Genomic DNA, 18,517 nt, shown 5'->3' on the forward strand with positions numbered 1-18,517 from the left:
GGCGCTGAATTCATCTTGGCTTGGGGGCGATGCACCGGCGCGGCTCGCTGCTCTCGCATTTATCACCACCGATCCCCGCCTAAAGGGGGCGCCAGGTCTCGCGTGCGCAGCCACTTTGGACAGGACAGCGGCCGCGTTGACACACCAGAGACTTAGGCACAGAAGAGGGTAACCAAGGAGCCGGCTGGAATGAACCCATCCCCCCCAACCCCCCGCCCACCCGCCCGCCTTCCCCGGACTGGACGCCAAATTCGTGCCAAATCAGGTCTGCAACTAAAGTTTTGAAGACATTCATAAAAATATATTTTACTGCCTCTGAAAGCTCTCCTTAACGGACGGGACACGTGAGACAGACCCAAAAGGAGCTCTTCAGATTGTTTATAGCCGGCACACTGACAGACTCCAGAAGAGTTTTTAACCTTGGCCTGAATCAGTTTGAATATAAACGCAGCACACCAAATTAGGATAATTGGAAATGGCAGGTTTTCATTTTACAGCCAAATCTGTCATTACTTCCCAGCTATTACTGAAGCCATGCCATATTTAGCCATGCCTGCATTTTTTTTAAGTTATGCTGGTATTTTGGAAAGCTCAAGAGTGTGCAGCAATTCATATTGCTTCTTATTACAAAATGGTTAACTTAATTTATTATATAAAACATTTTTCCGCCGCTGGGTGGCTCATCTCGTTAGGGCACTGTTTGAATGCATGGACTGGCCCACGGTCTGGTATCCAATCTTAGGGATATGAGGGGTTCAAGATGGCTGGGCAACCCAGCAAGCCACGTTAGTCTGCTGAACTACCGCAAGTTCATATGTTGACGGTTCGACGCCACAGTTTTCTTCATGCTTTGCTAACTGCGCACACGTTCACCCTGATTAACACACAGCTTTTGCGCTGGATTTGCAGCGCGCTCCCGCAGGGGAAAAAAACAGCCCACATCAGCAGGACGCTTCCGCGTGCGAGGGTAAATAAATCACGGCGAAAGATGCAGATGCGCACAGTTCTGTCCAGGGACGGCATCCCAGAGAATGCCGCACTGGCAATAAAAGCTTTAGAAAAATAAACTGGCTGAACGTAAAAAAACAAAAACAAAAGCGAATGCATGTTAAAGTATGTTAATGTTGGCCTCCTGCTTCCGAGATGCACTGCGAAGGAGTACAGGTGAGAGTCAGCAGTACAGATGCTAACAGGTGGGATTTGGGACCTCAGCGCGTACTTTCTACACTCATTAGAAATGCGCGCGTTGCGCTTCGGTTCCGCCATTAGCTATGCATAAACATCGTATCCGTGCGACCTTGTGCTGTCATGTTCTGCTGGATTCAGCCAGCTGTCATGTTCTACCGCAAGGTCAGTGTAGATCTTAGAGATTTTCGCACGGAGTCGAAATGCTCAAAACTGCTTTCTGCGAGCCCCTCAGCAAGTGCGATGTCATCTGGTGGGTCCTCATGCCCTTGACAGGCTGGGGTGGAATGGGTGATGGGGGTTGGGTTGGGGGTGGGGCGGTGCTCATGAGGTTAGGTGGGTGACTGGACTGTTTCGTTAATGGAATGTCACCACAGGCACACTAGGGATACTGATGGCTTTCACAGGTCAAAGGATTACTGCCAACAGGAGCAGATATCATCACAGTCATTATGGCTATTATCATTATGCTCCTCGGCCTAAAATATGTCAGACCTGCGGAGGCACAGCTGAGGGGATTATCCTATATGCCAAAGAGAGAGCCAGAGAGAGAGAGAGAGGGAGAGGTGGGGGGTGACCAACTGAAGCTCATTGAATAAAGCAACATTGAAATCAATGAGACTCTGAACCAAATCACAAATCAAAACTACTGGAAAATATATTTAAAACAATAGATCTTCATTTGAAAAAGAAAAAAAAATACAAAAATGAACTAATATACATAATGTTTGCATATGTATGTTTAGATGCACAGTATATGTGTATACACATGGGTATATATAATATTTTATCAACTTTTTTATTTATTATTTTTTTATTCTTTGGCAACACAATGTTATTTGTTACGCCAGTAGCTTGATTTGTTTTGAATTGAACAGAAATGAACTGAACTGAGAGGGGGGTAGTGGAGGTTGGAAGGACAGCAGGATTCAGTAAAGAGGAATAAGAGGGGAGGGTAAGTCTGTGCAAGCAGTGACATGCAGGACACATTGCAGGAAGTCAGAGAGAAAGCTGATTTTTTTTGTGGGGAAACAAATAGATGGATGAATAGTAAAGGATAAAAGATTAAATGCATAAATTGCTCACCAGGTTACCACTAAGTCTCCTTGTCGTTCTTTATATCAGTCAGGTTATAGGACACCCGACCTTGATTGAGTTCACACATATACACACACATCCCTGCCATCTCTGTTGCCTGTTAAACCAGAGCTTAGTGAAGTATCAACCTTGCGTAGATTATTTATTAACGTCCGAGTGGTTCAACCACGCAAAATCGCTTTGATTGGTTAAAATTAGTGAAATTTAATCCCAAATGGAAGCAGACTATAAGGAGATTTGAAGGCAATATTTGTCGTAATTAACATTTCATTTTTTTTTGTCAAGTTCTGTAGTGCACAGACACTGTCCCTGTATTGTGCATTCATTCTCTTGCAACGCTTGACAGGTATATTTTCCCAGACTGCAAGTAATTTCTGGTTGGTAAAATTGTGAGTGGATATCTCCCAAGGGAATTACTCTTTTTGATCCTGAACATGAGCCAGCTGCTGAAAGACATTGTAATTCTGTTCACTCACACTTCAAGAACAGCTTATCTTTGTCTTGGTCGCCCCCTAGTGTTCATCCAGGTGTTTTCAGTCCATTTTGTGATGGTTCACTTTCTGGGTTTTTTCATTTATAGTTTCAGTTTTAGTGTTTGTTTTCGATTGGCCAGGTTTTATGCGCGATGAAGAATAATTTGGATGCGGGGCATTGCAGGTATGGGGCATTCATGGTCATGAAAATTTATATGTGAATTCAGTTAAATTAAAGCAAATATTTGTTTTCATATTTAAACATCGATCAGACAAATAAATAAATAAATAAATAAATATTACCTTAAATAAAGAAATTAAAATTTAAAAATAATTTTAAAAGCTGAAATTCTATTAGTGATTTCCCAATGGTGAATCAGTGCAATTACTACATGAGAGATGAGGAACATTCCACTTGAGGAGCAGCAATGTTGACAATTAAACCTGTTTTCAATTCTTTATTAAAATTAAGCAAAATTAAGTCAATAGTGGTGCAGTAACTGCTATATGAATAGTTAAATATTGATATTTAAGTAGTATTAAATCATTACTCATTTTCTGGAATGGGTCAGCTGAAGTTAGTTACATTTTATATATTTATTAAATTATTTTGAAATATTGTTACCTCACAAAGAATATTTAAAACTATATCTATCCCAGGCCTGGTGGAAAGATTATGAACATATATAGCATTACACACAAAACAGTATTGTTGAAAAGGTCATGCTTCACAAAGAGTCTCTAAGTTAGTTGCCACCTGACTCCCTGTCACGTGTAAGGATTTTTTGAGTAGGCATTGAAACTTTGAGACTGAACACACGCAACAGTATTCAGTTACCAACCTTTAAATAATGATATACTTGTAACTTTACACAAGATATTCTTTGTCTTTTTTTCATGTCGTCATGGAAACTGGACTGAAAAGGCCAGGTGTCAGAGTCAGAGCTGCATTGTCACTTTCCACCAGCAGATGTCACTATTGACTTATATGTTATCCAAGAATCAGCTCTAAGTATCTCAAGGGTGTTGGACAGCATGACCCAAAGGGTCTCTTGACACAGTCACCCAGGGGAGTGCTTCACATTGGTGCTGGTTGAAACGAGTCACCTTGCTCTGGGATACTTGAAAGGCACTATATAAATGCAACTAATCGACATTATTAACATTGTGATGATTGAACGATTTAGACTTATCCTCCCAGCATATGGTCAGTGGCCTGCCATGAGACCAGATGGGTAACACTGTGAAGTGACCAACAATAAATGTGAAAACAGGCCGCACAGTAAATACGTCACACGGTGTAAAATGGACAAATGAACATCCAGCCAGAACGATCTGGTCAAATTCTGGGGCGGCTTTGTGACATAATGGGTAAGGAATTGAATCGGTAATCCAAAGGTTGCAGGCTTGATGCCCAGGTAGGGCGCTGCCATTGTACCCCTCAGCAAGGCACTTAACCACGAATTGTTTCAGCATATACCCAGCTGTATAACCGGATACTATGTTTTTAAAAAAAAGGACAAATCCATAAGTCATTCTGCTAAATGGCAGTAAGTGAGCTTGTTGTTTGTCTCATCAAGAGTCACATGTGTACGTGCATTAGGTCACTATGAAACAAGCAAGGATGGGGTCGAAGGAAATCACATTCCGTTTCATCTATCAGTCAGAGGCAGACACAATGTCAGACTCATGAATAAAATACAAGAGGCGTGTTCCAGAGAGGCCGGGTACCAGGCACACGTGTGACAGAGGGCATCCGGTACTAGCAAGCAACACACAAAGACACCGAGGGAACCTTTAAGTACAATAAGCCTTACACCCCCCCCCAGAAAAAAAAAACAACAACCACACACACGGGCACACTCCCCTAACTCCGCCTACACCCCACGGAAGGCACCACTGAGTATACGGGAGGGGGGTCGAACAGATTGAGCTGTGATTTAATTACCAGCCCCTTACTCACCCTTGTTCATCAATAATGCATGGCCCCTTGTTTCTACCCCCATAATTAATCCACCGTTACCATAATTAAAAGCCCAAAATCCCACAAGATAGTTCAGCTTGGATGGGCATCGCTGGCACAGGAACTGATGAAATCCAATGGCCAGACACTGTTGTGGATAGCCGGACGGACGGACGGACAGACAGACAGACTTAAGTGAAGGCCTCCTGTGGCCTGATTCTCATAGTAGGTGCTGTCTTGCTGTTGCATTACTATAGAAGAGGATTGTTACTGTATTCAGGAAAGCACTGACTCTGGAAGCTAGAGAAACTGTGAGCAACCGCAAAAGAGCTGGTTGCGTTCAACCGTTATTTCATTTTCTACACCCTTCTTTTTCTGTTCAGATTGGGCCGTCGCCTGTGAGACATTTTTACGATCCAACAACAGCACATAGACCCAACAAACACAAATTTTCACAGGAGAACCCAAAACGTGTAGTGCACACAAACGATTTGCACATTTTCACTCATACAATAATGCCACTCTCTCCCCACATCCCGGATGGTGTCTGTGTGTCCGTGTGTGTGTGTTTTTCATACAGTAGCCCACACACGTGCACACATACAGTACACACGCAACAAACACATGTGCACACACACATGCACGCATACGCAACAAACACACACACATATGTACACACGCACACATACACGCAACAAACACACACGCACACACACACACACACTCACATACACACATACACCAAACACAAATTTCAGCCAGTGGCACTTCTCATGCCATCAGTTGCTGAAGTAGCACAGAGAGGTGGAGTCACCTGAAGCTACAATTAAGACTCTATGTCCCTGAAAACAAGAGATGAATATTTCAGACCGGAGATCTCCGCAGACACCTATGATAGGGGCCTGGCACACCTACAAGCTCACACTCAGCCTAGCTTCCAACAGTGCCGCCAATACGCCTCTCAGCTACAAATATTATTATTAGCATATTACACCTATCTTTAACTAACTAAAATAAATAAATGGAGGTTTGTACATCTTCCGTTGCTGGACGTACTGTAGTTCCACATCCATCAGTATCCCCTCAATATCGCAGACGCATAGTAATGCAGGAGTATGCAGAAACACGGCTGCACAGTGTCGCCCCGTGTGTGTGTCATAGAGAAAGAGCAAAATCGTGCTACACGCTACACAAACGACCAGGTCATTAATTCACAGTCAAGTGAAGTTACTGCTCAGTATTACGGAGTTACAGAGGCAGTATTTAAATGTCAGACGCATTATTTCACCCTGACACGTTTGCCAATCTGAAGACATGCAGCATGTAGACATGTAGCATTCGAAATAACTTACGACAGTGGTTCCCAATCCTGATCCTGGTGGTGTACCATCCAGGAGGTTTTCATTCCAACCCTAACAAAGCCACACCTCATTCAACAGCTACAGATCTCATCGAACTGCTAATTAGAAGAACCAGGTGTGTCGAATTAAGGGTTGAAACGAAACCCCGGATGGTAGATCTCCAGGAACAGGGCTATGGAAGAACCAGTGACACGCGGCTGCATTCACGTCACACACTCAAACGCACACGCCCCAGACAGGCTTCCGGGCGCGCTCGCGTGAACGCAGGCACGCGCTCAGACAAAGCGCGTCGGACCAGAGCCGCTCGCGGCCCGGATTCATTTCCCATGCTGCGCACGGCCACGCCGGTTCCCCGCTTCCTCGTACCCACCTTCACTTGATTTATCGCTCACAAATACCACTGCACTAATTAGTCAAGTAATTAATTAATAGGAATTTGCATATGTGCATGTGCAATTAGGACAACCGAGTGTAGTCGGTGCAGCTGGGTACTGGGCGACTGAGGAGGGAGGGCAAAAAATGGCGTGCAGACGGAAGAGGGGGGGTGGTCAGAGTGGACGGTCAAGGTGAAGGCATACCATTAGACGCTGGGGGGGGCTTTTGTCCCCTTTGTAGAACGGGACGCAGTGGACAGAGGGCTCTGGTTGAGGTCAGTCCTGTCCCCTGGATGTTTGGGTGTTACTGGCAGGAAGTACCTATTGTTCCACCTTCTGTCGTCTTCTGAAGGCTCACCTCATTAGCCCGTAACAGGGTTCCCCAAACTCGCATCTGTCCTGCGCTATCTAGAGCTGTGACATTAATCAGCACTTTTTCTGTGAGCTGGCCACTGATTGGTTTATATAATACCTCATGTGACGTTCATACACACGGCGGCCTCTTAAAGCAAATGTTACATTTATTTATTTTTAGCACCTTCAAGAAAAAGGATGATGCAAGCCTTGATAACCAAGAAGTTCTGATCTCTTCAACTTCGTGCAAGTTCGCTCAGGATGCACTACCGATTGACGCACTAGAGGGTGCTTTTCTTAAAGTTGCCGTAAAGGAGCGTATCACCCTTGTTAACAGCTGGGGAGAGAGAGATACTGACAAGCACAAACGGTCAGGTGTATTCGCAGACAGCCGGTCATGGCTGTAGCAGCATTTCACTCAGAAAGAGCCAAAGCTACAGATCCAATAGAGGCATTAGGCAGTCATTCATACCACAGTGAGACAGCAGATTGACTCTCTTCCCTGTACAGTAGAACGGTCCATTCAAGCGAGGAAGGAGCCATTTCGCACAGGTCTGTCCCCAGTTTACCCGACTGTCTTTTTGAGTTTTTACATTGGCGGCGACACCACAATGACCACGACTTGTTGAAAACCCACCACCCCCACCCGACAGCGCAGCCGATGCATGGTGCACACACCAGATTTGGCCGGTAACAAATCAGAACATTTGAGCCTAGCAGGTCCTTAATGCAGGGGGATGGGAAAAAGAGCTTCCCCCGTCACTGGGGACCGGGAATTACCGTACCCCGCGATGTGGCACCTCGTGTACTTCAAGCCCAGCCGCCATAATAAACCTGGTGGCAGGCGGTGGGGGCTGTGCTGCTGCCCCAGCTGGCATGGGATTGCTGCTGTAGGTAGAGTCACGGTGAGGATCGGAGAAATGAAAGCGCGAGCCGGGCATTTTTTGTCAGTGCGTGCACTGCCTGTAGGCCTACGCCGTCATTAGCCATTTTGTTTTTCTGTGTTCTTTTGGGCAGATATATTGCCACTGTTTGCTGTTTCATACCCCCTCACTCCCTAAAAAACCAATGAAAGGAAAAGCATGTTCACTCTTGAGAGATATGCAGATAAAGAGGACTGTTAAGTATTCGCTCGTGACACTGTTTTGTTTGCGTCTCCACCGCCCCTGACTAACTCACGCTACTAGTCTTGGCACCGCTGCCAGCTCACGCCGTCCCCCTGTGTCCTCGCATGTCAGCCAGAACCCGCAGCACGACACACCTGGGTCCCTCGCGCTTGCTGTGCCGGCAGCCCGATGTCCCCCGCAGGCGCTCCAGCATCGCGCGCGCAGAACACCAGCGCCTGAGCGCCTCATCCATCTTATCTGACTGATCAGTACAAACGTACACATGCCTTTTTTGGTTTTTGATCACCTAGCATTCTATATGTTTATTTCGCCATCGGTCAGATCTCAGAGGTGTAACGGATTTCATAGCGTCCCATCTGTGCGGTATTTTCTTGTCTTTCTTCTACACGAGACACAGCTACTCTGTATGCTTTATTGAATTAAATAAATAAATGAACAAATAAATAAATAAATAAATAAATAACTTCCCTTCTGTTCTTAAGCCTTAGAGCTATAGAAGCAATTTTCTATCCCACTGTCTCAATTTCCTCTGTCTTTATCTCCCTGCTATCATGGCCCTGCTTCAGAATAATACATGCTAATATGTAATCAGAAGGCTGTATAAGTTTACTTCTTTCTTGCTTTGGTGGAATACGAGAAATCTTCTCTGTTTCTGTTTCCTTCTCTCTAGTAGTCTTTCTCTGCCTCTCTTTCTGGCTGTGTGAGCGCGAGCGAAGTGACAGATGGCGAGGCCCTCTTCCCTCGGGAAGGCAATCTCTCCGAATGCAGGCGCATGTCAATCACCGGCTCTCATGTGATGGCTCTTCCCAGTGACGTGCCAACCATATGGCCTGGCATCATAGCTGGTATGTAACCCTGCCTGGTAGCTATGCCACACTGTCTCTGCGCGCGCGGATAGCACTCCGAAGCAGACAGCCGCACCTATAGGAGCGTTCGCTCGTGGTCCCCGAAGATGGTGTAAACACATGCGCTCTCACCCCTAAAGAGCTCCCGCGGAGGTAAGTTGGAGAACAATTTCAACAAATCTACGAATGAACGAACAAATGGCAACTAAATAAATTAATTAAAATACATAAATAATGCATAAGTGGTTTTGGACTAATTGTCCTTACTCATTCTTGCCTAGGCGTGCACTGAATTACTTTATGAATCCTGCATTTATGCATCCAATTAATCCTTTCTGCTTTGGATTTATTTCACGTTCGATTGTTCCTGTAGTTCTGTTATTTCCGATCTGCATTTCAAGTTAGCCGCTGAAAAGCTTCGTTCTGCATGCCCCGCACAGCCCTTCTTAACAGGCGTACAATCCAATATTTCATGCTTACTTGGCTTTGGAAACTGAGCTCCCTGCACTGGCAAACCGACCGATGCCAAGGGATGAGCGGAAATATGGATGTATACGTTTTACCGTTTTATTTTGCGTTTTTTCCCCCCTTTTGCTCAGCACAGATAACTAGCATTACACCATCAGAGATTATTTGATTAAAAGGACAAGGGAATCATTCGGTGCGCGGGGAAGAAAGAAGGGGGAGAGAGAGAAAGGCGTTTTTCACTTTTACCGTCGCTCATTTCCCCAGCGCGCCTTGTCTGTCGTTGAGAGGGAAGATTTATTGACAATTTTATCTGGGTGTACATCCCGGAAAACAAGGAGGTGGGGGAGGGGGCCAATTCGAAAGAAGTGGACAGTAATCATAGAGGGGTTGTGCAATTTCAAAACGGCTACTGATTACAGACTGGTATGTTTATTTATTTTATGAACGGTTTTAACGTTTTTCGTGTTTAGATGACATGCTAAAATATATTCCATTCTCATTCTCTACTCTAATCACTTCACAGAACAGATACGCTTACCAAGGAAGACGATACAGTCTAAGTACTTCATTGCGCGATTACTAAAAGCTTTTTTTTTCAATTACCAAGTCGTGCAGAACAGATTCTGAAACCCATTTCATGTCAAGTAAATGGCTCCGAAATAAAAGTTGTTGTTTTTTTTTCTTCTTCTCTCAGTTCCTGTTTAATTTTGCAAATCACTTGTGCCTTAAAATAAAATCTGGATTTTGCCCGTGGCATACCCCCTGGTCACGTAGCGTTTAGTTCTTTACTCAGCACAGATTTAGAAAATAAACAACGCGCACCGCTGTCCTTGTGTTGCAAGAGGTAGGCTGTATGCAGATGAGTAAATACATAATACATAATTTTAAAAAATTAAATATGGTTTTATTTATAAAATAACAAAACCGTATTTTCATATATTTAGCCATAACTTTCGAACTATTCATTATCACGTCATGTTATGTTACCATATATTGCTTTTTCCTAAGTCCGTGCTTATGTGTACAGGCCTTTGATTATTTATTTTTTTAGTCATGTTGTGTATGATTGTTAATTTGAGTCCAGTCTAAGGGTTGCATTGACGTTTGTGAGGCTATGACTAATTATTTTTGAAAGAAAATTCAGATGAAGGCACCAATAAAGGTGTGTTTCGAGACGAGATTTTTACATTCATTATAAGCCACCAATCTTCTGAAATGTTATTCTATCCCCGTATTATTTCATGTGATTATATTCTGATATGGTATATATTAATTATTGATTCATTTCAGTACAGTGAGTACACGCTGTAAACTCTAGGCACAAAAATAAGTAAATTACATTAAGTTAACATTTATATTATCATTAATTTTCATTTTGACGCATATCAAACGGAACGTGTTGCCTTCTGTGTTTTATAATGGCATATAATGACGCCAAGAGCAATTCCCTAGGGTACACTGCCTGGACACATATCAAACGTTAAAAAGATGACAGTTTTATAAATATCACATAAAACATTTAACATAGTAAAATGCATCATTTAGTGAGCTTGTTATTGTGAACAACAGTCACATACAAAATATAGCCTAGCTGACAAAATATTGAATATTGATTATTAATATTAATTTATTCGTTTTTTTCTCATAACAATTGGTAGAAGGACAGGTATTCTGTTGCTGTCGTTCGGATTTTTTTAAACAAGCTGAAAGAATATATAATATATAATAAACCAGTTGCTTGTACTACCCACACCTTATTCTATTTTAATGGTTCAAAACAGGCTTGTCATGTGCGCACTGGAAGCATGGCTGAGTAAAACGCTTCCAATAAATAAGTAAGTAAGTAAATAAATAAGTAAATAAATAAATAAATAAATGTTTTACATTTTTCTTGAACCTTTATTTAACCAGGAATACACCATTGGGAAATCTCTTTTGCAAGGTGGACCTGAAATAAATAAATAAGCAAGTAAGTAAGTAAGTAAGTAAGTAAGTAAGTAAGTAAATAAATAAATAAATAAATAAATAAATAAATAAATAAATAAATAAATAAATAAATTTTGTTTAGCCTGACTGATATTGTTCAGATGAGGGACGTGTACCATTATCATCGGTAAATCGCTAAGCAAGCTGTAGCAGCTACGAACTTTCAAGAAGAAAAGAACTGTGAACTTGTGGGGCCCAAGGCTCTATCAGCTGAGGGGGCTCAAATTATTTTACACGCGTAATTTCCCAGTGTTACTCATTCTGCGTTATTTTGGGAATACGAGTGGGATTTTTAAAAATTCCAGTCTAATGGAAAACGTTCATGACGAAATGTGCTTTTGAAAAAAATTTTTTTTTAAAAACGAAGCAAAAGACAAAGTGATCGAGGGTAACGTTTTTAGTGAGCTCTCCTGGAACGCCGCCAGGAAAAGAGAAGGCTGAAAAAGAGTGTTCATGTGTGTGTGTGTGTGTGTGTGTGTGTGTGTGTGTGTGCGTGTGTCGCGGTGGGGTGGGGGTGGGGGGCGGGGGGGGGGATTCGCTTAACATTGCGCCCCACGGGATCTGTTATGGGGCCCGAGCCGCAGAGACCTGCTGTGAGAGGGCACTGGTGGGCACGTGGAGGAGCTATGAAGCTATGGAGCTAAGGAGGGGGACAATTTTTGCTATGTCAGTATCTGTACAGTTATTGTTCTTCTCAAAAGTTTCTTTTTAACGTAATTTTTTAAAGAATGACATCCCCATAGTTGTCGTGTAGCGCAATTTCTTCTTGAAATTTTTCTGGTCACATTTCTCTTTTTTCATATATATATATATATATATATATATATATATATATATATATATATATATATATATATAATATATATAGTATCATGCCATACATGTGAATTCGTCATTTTGTCATTATTGTTGCAACCACTACCCGGAGAATGCAATAATGTGATCAACCCCACTCCACCTTCTGTATGTATAAGGATTTATGACACTTCAAAAATATTTTGAACACAGAAGTATCAACTGTTATGCGAATCTTTTCTAACTCAAAATTATTTTTGTGCCATCATTTAATATATATCTATATGGCATAACTTCAAATGTGAATTAACTGTATTGCAGTTGCTGCTGTTTTAAACACATATTTAAAGACTGAATATATTTTATTATTTCAGTGCCACCATGTTGACGAGATTATTCAGTGACCCATCTCTGCTGCCCGAGGTACAGAAGTATTCGGGTTGGATGGATGACAGTGAAAGCGAGGACTCAAAGACTAAGGACGATGATCAGGAACACTGTCGCCTGGCTGATGACGACATGGAGGACGGGGACCTAAGAGGGGGAAGCAGCCGGGCTCACTCCGAAATAGCAGGCGAAGATGAGGAGGAAGACGAGATAGATGAAGATGACGGAGGCGACGAGGTCGAAGGGGATAGGCCCAAAAAGCGTGGACCCAAGAAACGAAAGATGACACAAGCGCGTATGGAGCGGTCCAAGGTGCGCCGTCAGAAAGCAAATGCGCGGGAAAGAACCCGTATGCACGACCTAAACTCTGCACTTGATAATCTCCGTAAAGTGGTGCCCTGTTATTCAAAAACGCAAAAACTCTCAAAAATAGAAACTTTGAGGCTTGCCAAGAACTATATCTGGGCTTTGTCCGAGATCCTCCGCAACGGGAAAAGACCGGACGTGGTGTCTTACGTGCAAACTCTGTGCAAAGGCCTTTCTCAGCCCACTACCAACCTCGTGGCCGGCTGTCTGCAGCTTAACTCTCGGAACTTCTTAACAGAGCAGTGCCAGGAAGGAGGTCGTTTCAACGGGCCCAACCCCTCCTTCTCCATGCACCCATACCCATACCAGTGCTCCCGCTTATCTAGTTCCCAATGCCAGTCCGGTTCAAACTCACACTCCATAAGGAACCACGCGTACTGCTCAGCCTATGACTCCGTCTACACTGGAGGCGGCTCGCCGGAGTACAACAGCCCAGAGTATGAAGGACCGCTCAGCCCGCCCGTATGTATCAATGGGAATTTTTCTCTCAAACAACAAGAATCCGTCTCGCCAGTCGCTGAAAAGAGCTACCATTATTCTATGCACTACCCCGCCCTGCCCAGCTCCCGTTCTGCCGGCGCCCACAATCTTGTGTTCGGCTCGTCAGGAGTACGCGGCGGTGTCCACTCTGAAAACGTACTGCCTTACCACGACATGCACTTGCATCATGAAAGGGCGCCCGTGTATGAGGAGCTTAACGCTTTTTTCCACAACTGAGTAGCTGACCCCATGTCCCGTATCACTCTTCTTCTCAACAACTAACCCCTGACATTTATCTGAAGTAAGAGTACTGAAATGTTCGGCCCACTGTAACTTTATACACTGGACACTGGAACTGTAGGGTGGGGAATGAATAAGGGATGGAAGACAGAGATAACTCACGGTTTTTCCTTTATTTTGTTTTTAATAGTGCCAATCCCGAGTTGTCACGTTGGAAAGCATATACATGTGTTAAAACTATTCTGGTGGCTCAAATGTTTCCCAGTGTACAGATTGATAGTGTAATGGTCATAATATATATATATATACAATACAATTATCACTGTCACAAGAACACGGTAATAGGCTATAGAAGAGCAGATATTGTATTGATACTATGTTGTTGATCTGAAAATGTTGTTAATTGGAAACCGTTATCATATAAAAAGTAGCTGACACGTATTGTGAGATGATGTCAGCATGGGGAGATATGACAGCATCACCGGGAATTGTAAAATCGCCTTGACAACAATTAAAGCAATAAAGGAAAAACAAACTAGATAAATCTATGCAAGAGCGTATGTAAGGAGGAAACACTCAGAAAACAACATAAAGACCACGTTTTTAAATCTTTCCACCCCACCTCCAACACACACTCCCACGTCACACACGCGTGCGCACGCTCGCTCACTTTGCCAGCAAAGCTCGACTAAGTTGCACAAATCAAAACACATAATTCTGACCAGTTGTATGGTAATTACTGCCGTCGTGTCATGCAGGCGCCAGATTCATTTTGTTTTAGTTAGTTGCATCTCTCAAATTAGGCTATACTTAGGCTATTATTTCCCCCCATTTTTACATGTGAATTTTCTCGTACATTTGGCGCAAGGAGGAAAATGCAGATGTGAAACTATTCAGCCATTTTTTTCAACTACCGTTCATTTTTTTCACGCTAAATATTGAACTACATACAATGCTATTTCATTTTAATTTACCGCTGTTTAATTGTGTGGCTTTAGTGTGGCTTTTGTTCCAGTATCAGGAAACATGTTTTTAAAGTTATTCGAGTTTTATAGCATTTCTTTTGCTTCATAAAGTTACTAAATTGTCTACGATCACTTACAGAACCGTAGATACAGTTGAACAAACTCACACCATATGATAAAACATGCTGGACAGAATTGTGCAGAAGGACTTTGAGAAGGTTTATTTTTAAAAAAGAGGAAAAAAAGGCTATTTTAAAAACATCTTTTGGAAAAACTGAACTGGCATTATCCCATGTGCAGAGTGATAGCACTCGAATTATTATTATTATTATTATTATTATTATTATTATTATTATTTTTACAACAACACGCAGTTATGCGGTACAGTTTATAATGAAAAGTAGCCTACGGTAGCCTTTATATTTACAAATGATTCATTCAGCTCATGCAGTTATGTAGGCAATTTCAAATTAATTTCACCAAATGGCTGTACGGTATAGCCTCGTGGTATAAAATTCAGTCGACACTTATGGTCCCTACGTGAAATTGTATGACTACACCCTCACCCCTGAGGAGCGAGCCAGTAAGAAGAGACATTCTACGTTGTTCAACGCGTAAATTATAATGGCACAACAGTAATATAAAACATAAAGCTTATTTTTAAAAATTTCCCCGCCCCCCACCCAAAGACAAATATCAGGGCTTTATAAAAGCATTTGGATAATGTTCCAGAGCTCAAAACAATCATTAAATGCAGTAAAGTATTAGCAAGGCAAAGGGAAAACAAAGTTTATAATGGGTATTAAGCGACTTTTTTCTGACTAGTAATGTTATTATTATTATTATTATTATTATTATTAATCGACAATCATGTCTTGCTAATATGTCATTTGGAGGATGGTGCAATGTCTTTAAAAGTATCGGCGGATAATACTTGCAGAGGGAGATAACTGGAAGACTGGGGAGCAAGCAGAAACAGAAGTATAACCATAGCCTATAAGCTATATACCTTCTCTGTGCCATATCAACACGGGTTGATATGGCAACCCGTGTTGATATGGCGAGGCACCAAACTGAGATGACTGAAAGGTATCCATAGGATAGGGGGCCCCATAATAAATGACAACTCGATTGAAGAACCGTGGGTTATTTCCCCGCTGTTTTCTTTCTGAGGACATCCAATAGAGTCGTTGCAAAAGCCAACCAATAAAACATCGGATAACGAAATTGTCCCGCCACTATAAGCAGGGATGTGCAGGGACTTTGGGGAATGATTCTAAAGGGGCACTTACCAGAGTCCATGGGAAGGATCAGTGGTTCAGTAAAAAGGGCTATGTTGAATTGTTAGAGTTCGGATCAACAAGTCAATTTGAGAACTGTGCGCTCTTCATGAATATACTTCGAAAAAAGCGATGCAAGCAGCTACGTGGAATAGGCTACATAAAAAAACATATTCTTTTTTTAGATGTATTTATTCAGTGACAAATTGAGCGAAGACTTTTTTTAACCACTGCCAGAATATGTTGTCATTTGTCATTGTGAGGGCAGCACGCTTTCTGTGTGGTTTGAGCACGTGAATCATATTTTGTCTTCGTAGGCGGACTGGTATCAAAGAAATGTGAGGGTCTTCATGCAGAACAAGGGTGTAAACGGGCGTTGTAAATAGGCAACATGTTGCATTTGAAACGAGCAACAAAAAGATCCAACATCCACTGTTTGACTGATATTCCGAATATTCCCCAAAAGTGACACAAAGAAAAGAGAAATCCTCGAATTTGACAGAGGTATCATCACTCACAGTACAGTAACTTAGATGTTAGAATTGAAAATAACAGAGATAACTGGCAGATGAATGACAACGTTTAAGCACTATCAGGATTAATTTCATTTTAACGCTGTGAAGGAAGGGATGTTACAAGTTACTCGCAAGTCATAAAACAGATCTCTGTCTTCTGTGCGAGCTACTGTTCACCTTAAATAATTACTCATCGATGTAGTTCACAATAATGTTCAGATCATTTCTTACAATTACTTTGAATTATTATTATTATTATTATTATTATTATTATTAATTATTATTGTTCAGCGCACATGACACATTTTGTACTTTTTGTACTAGTTTACATTTAACATTTCATGTTTTTTCACTCCACAAATAAAACCCTAAAAAACAGGCCACAAAAAATGTAAAAATGCATCTAATATCAAAACATACTTAAAAACATCACTTTTTATGGAACACTTCACGCACAGTATAGTGTTCTAAGTACAATAACTTTCATTATTGTAAAACAGGAAGCTAGACCAGGAATGGAGTGTAGCTCTATTTACTTATTTTAATATATTTGATGTTTTTAAAGACTTTAAACAAAACTATTCCCAACACTTAATCAAATTACTGGCAGAATTGCCTATAATAGCCAACTCTATTTCATTCACCCTTATCCATGCAAAAGTTTCTTTTTAACGTTATTTTAACGTTGAAACAGAATCAAACACATTCTTCGTGACCCGCGAATACAGCTAATGCAAACTGGTTTCCACTGCATCTTTGTTACCTGTGAAAAATGTTTAACTACGACACTAAGAAGTGGACAGAACTTTCACGCTGTGTTTCATGTTTCTTTATCATTATTGTAAACGTTTGATTTTAAGTGTTTGTGCTCTGTTTGACTGTGATGAATGCAATTTTCCACATTTTAATTGATCCGATATTCTTTTAATTTACTCTCCCAACTAAAATGATCTATTGCGTGTTGGTCAGAAACACTGTGCTTCTGAATTCTGAATATTGTTTTTAAAAATATATATTAAACTTATTTCATGTAATACTAGTGCATTTGTCATTACTACTGCTACCAATACACAGATACGGACAATGCAATAATGTGACACCCGCCCCCACCTCTCTCTCTCTCTCTCTATATATATATATATATATATACACACACACACACACACACACACACATACATACATATACTACACACACGCACACACACGTGTATAGCTCATATATATAAAACCTACACGTGTGTGTATGTGTGCGTGTATACATATATATATATATATATATATATATATATATATATAGAGAGAGAGAGAGAGAGAGCGAGAGAAAAGTAACATGAACATTTCGTAATGCTAACCAGCCTCATCCAGTAGGTCTGTTAGGGCCTACCATTTTGAAAATTCCGAGTCTCTGTTAATGAATTGTGGGTGGAGATTGGATATTTATACAGATGACTGTATCTTACCGTATTTTATTATTTGCCAGACACCTTAGTCACTTAACATGGCGATTCTCCAGAAGGCATTAGAAGTTAAATAATTGTTTGACTGTGGTACAGGTTGGGAAACTGGCTCCATGGACCATTTCAGGATTTTATGAGTTTCTTGAACTTCTAAATGCCAAACGAACAAACAGCATATTGTCTTTTTAAACAAAAAATAATTTTTGAAAACGCAATTTCTTATTCTCGCTATAGGCCTACAACAGATTTAACACCTGAAGTTACATATAAGTCTGGGTACAAGCGTGATCCTCTTCATATAACGTGTTTTGTTGGCGGGAAATCATATCTTGAACCTGGTTTAAATGTATATATGGTATAAAAAATGTTTTGACATGGAATCTTAACATTATAAACATTCGCACATATCAGACGTCCACATATATCTTGGTTTAGCCAATTAATATAATTCATGGGGAACAAGTACACCCGCGTTGCTATCGATTTGCCCGCCATATGATAGTTAGGTATTAAACGCCATATTTAAGTAAATGAAAATAATTTTAGCCAGTAAGTTACCACATTAATACATTTCATTTTATGAACAGTCAACATTTCCATATCTCCATATCCATTTCTATATATTACATTTGGAAAACGAAATACTGCAACTGAAAAAGAGGAATACTTAAAACACGTTCTGAATTTTTTTCAGAAAAAAAGACCTTGAAGTAGCTGTGGATTAGCACCAGTATCCGACGGTGCAAAAAAGGAAATAAAAAATGGACAATATTTTACGCGTGATTCTTTCACGAAT

General features: G+C 41.3%; 1 protein-coding gene across 1 annotated transcript; it reads left to right on the forward strand.

Moving 5' to 3' along the window:
• The first annotated feature begins 8,798 nt into the window (after positions 1-8,798).
• neurod2 (neuronal differentiation 2) lies at positions 8,799-14,690 on the forward strand. The gene is made up of 2 exons (XM_064321890.1): positions 8,799-8,933; positions 12,404-14,690. Exon 2 carries the CDS (start codon positions 12,411-12,413, stop codon positions 13,497-13,499), a length of 1,089 nt encoding a protein of 362 aa, XP_064177960.1. The 5' UTR covers positions 8,799-8,933; positions 12,404-12,410; the 3' UTR covers positions 13,500-14,690.
• The last annotated feature ends 3,827 nt before the right edge of the window (positions 14,691-18,517 follow it).

This window comes from Anguilla rostrata, chromosome 2 (assembly GCF_018555375.3).
Source record: "Anguilla rostrata isolate EN2019 chromosome 2, ASM1855537v3, whole genome shotgun sequence".
Taxonomy (NCBI): domain Eukaryota; kingdom Metazoa; phylum Chordata; class Actinopteri; order Anguilliformes; family Anguillidae; genus Anguilla; species Anguilla rostrata.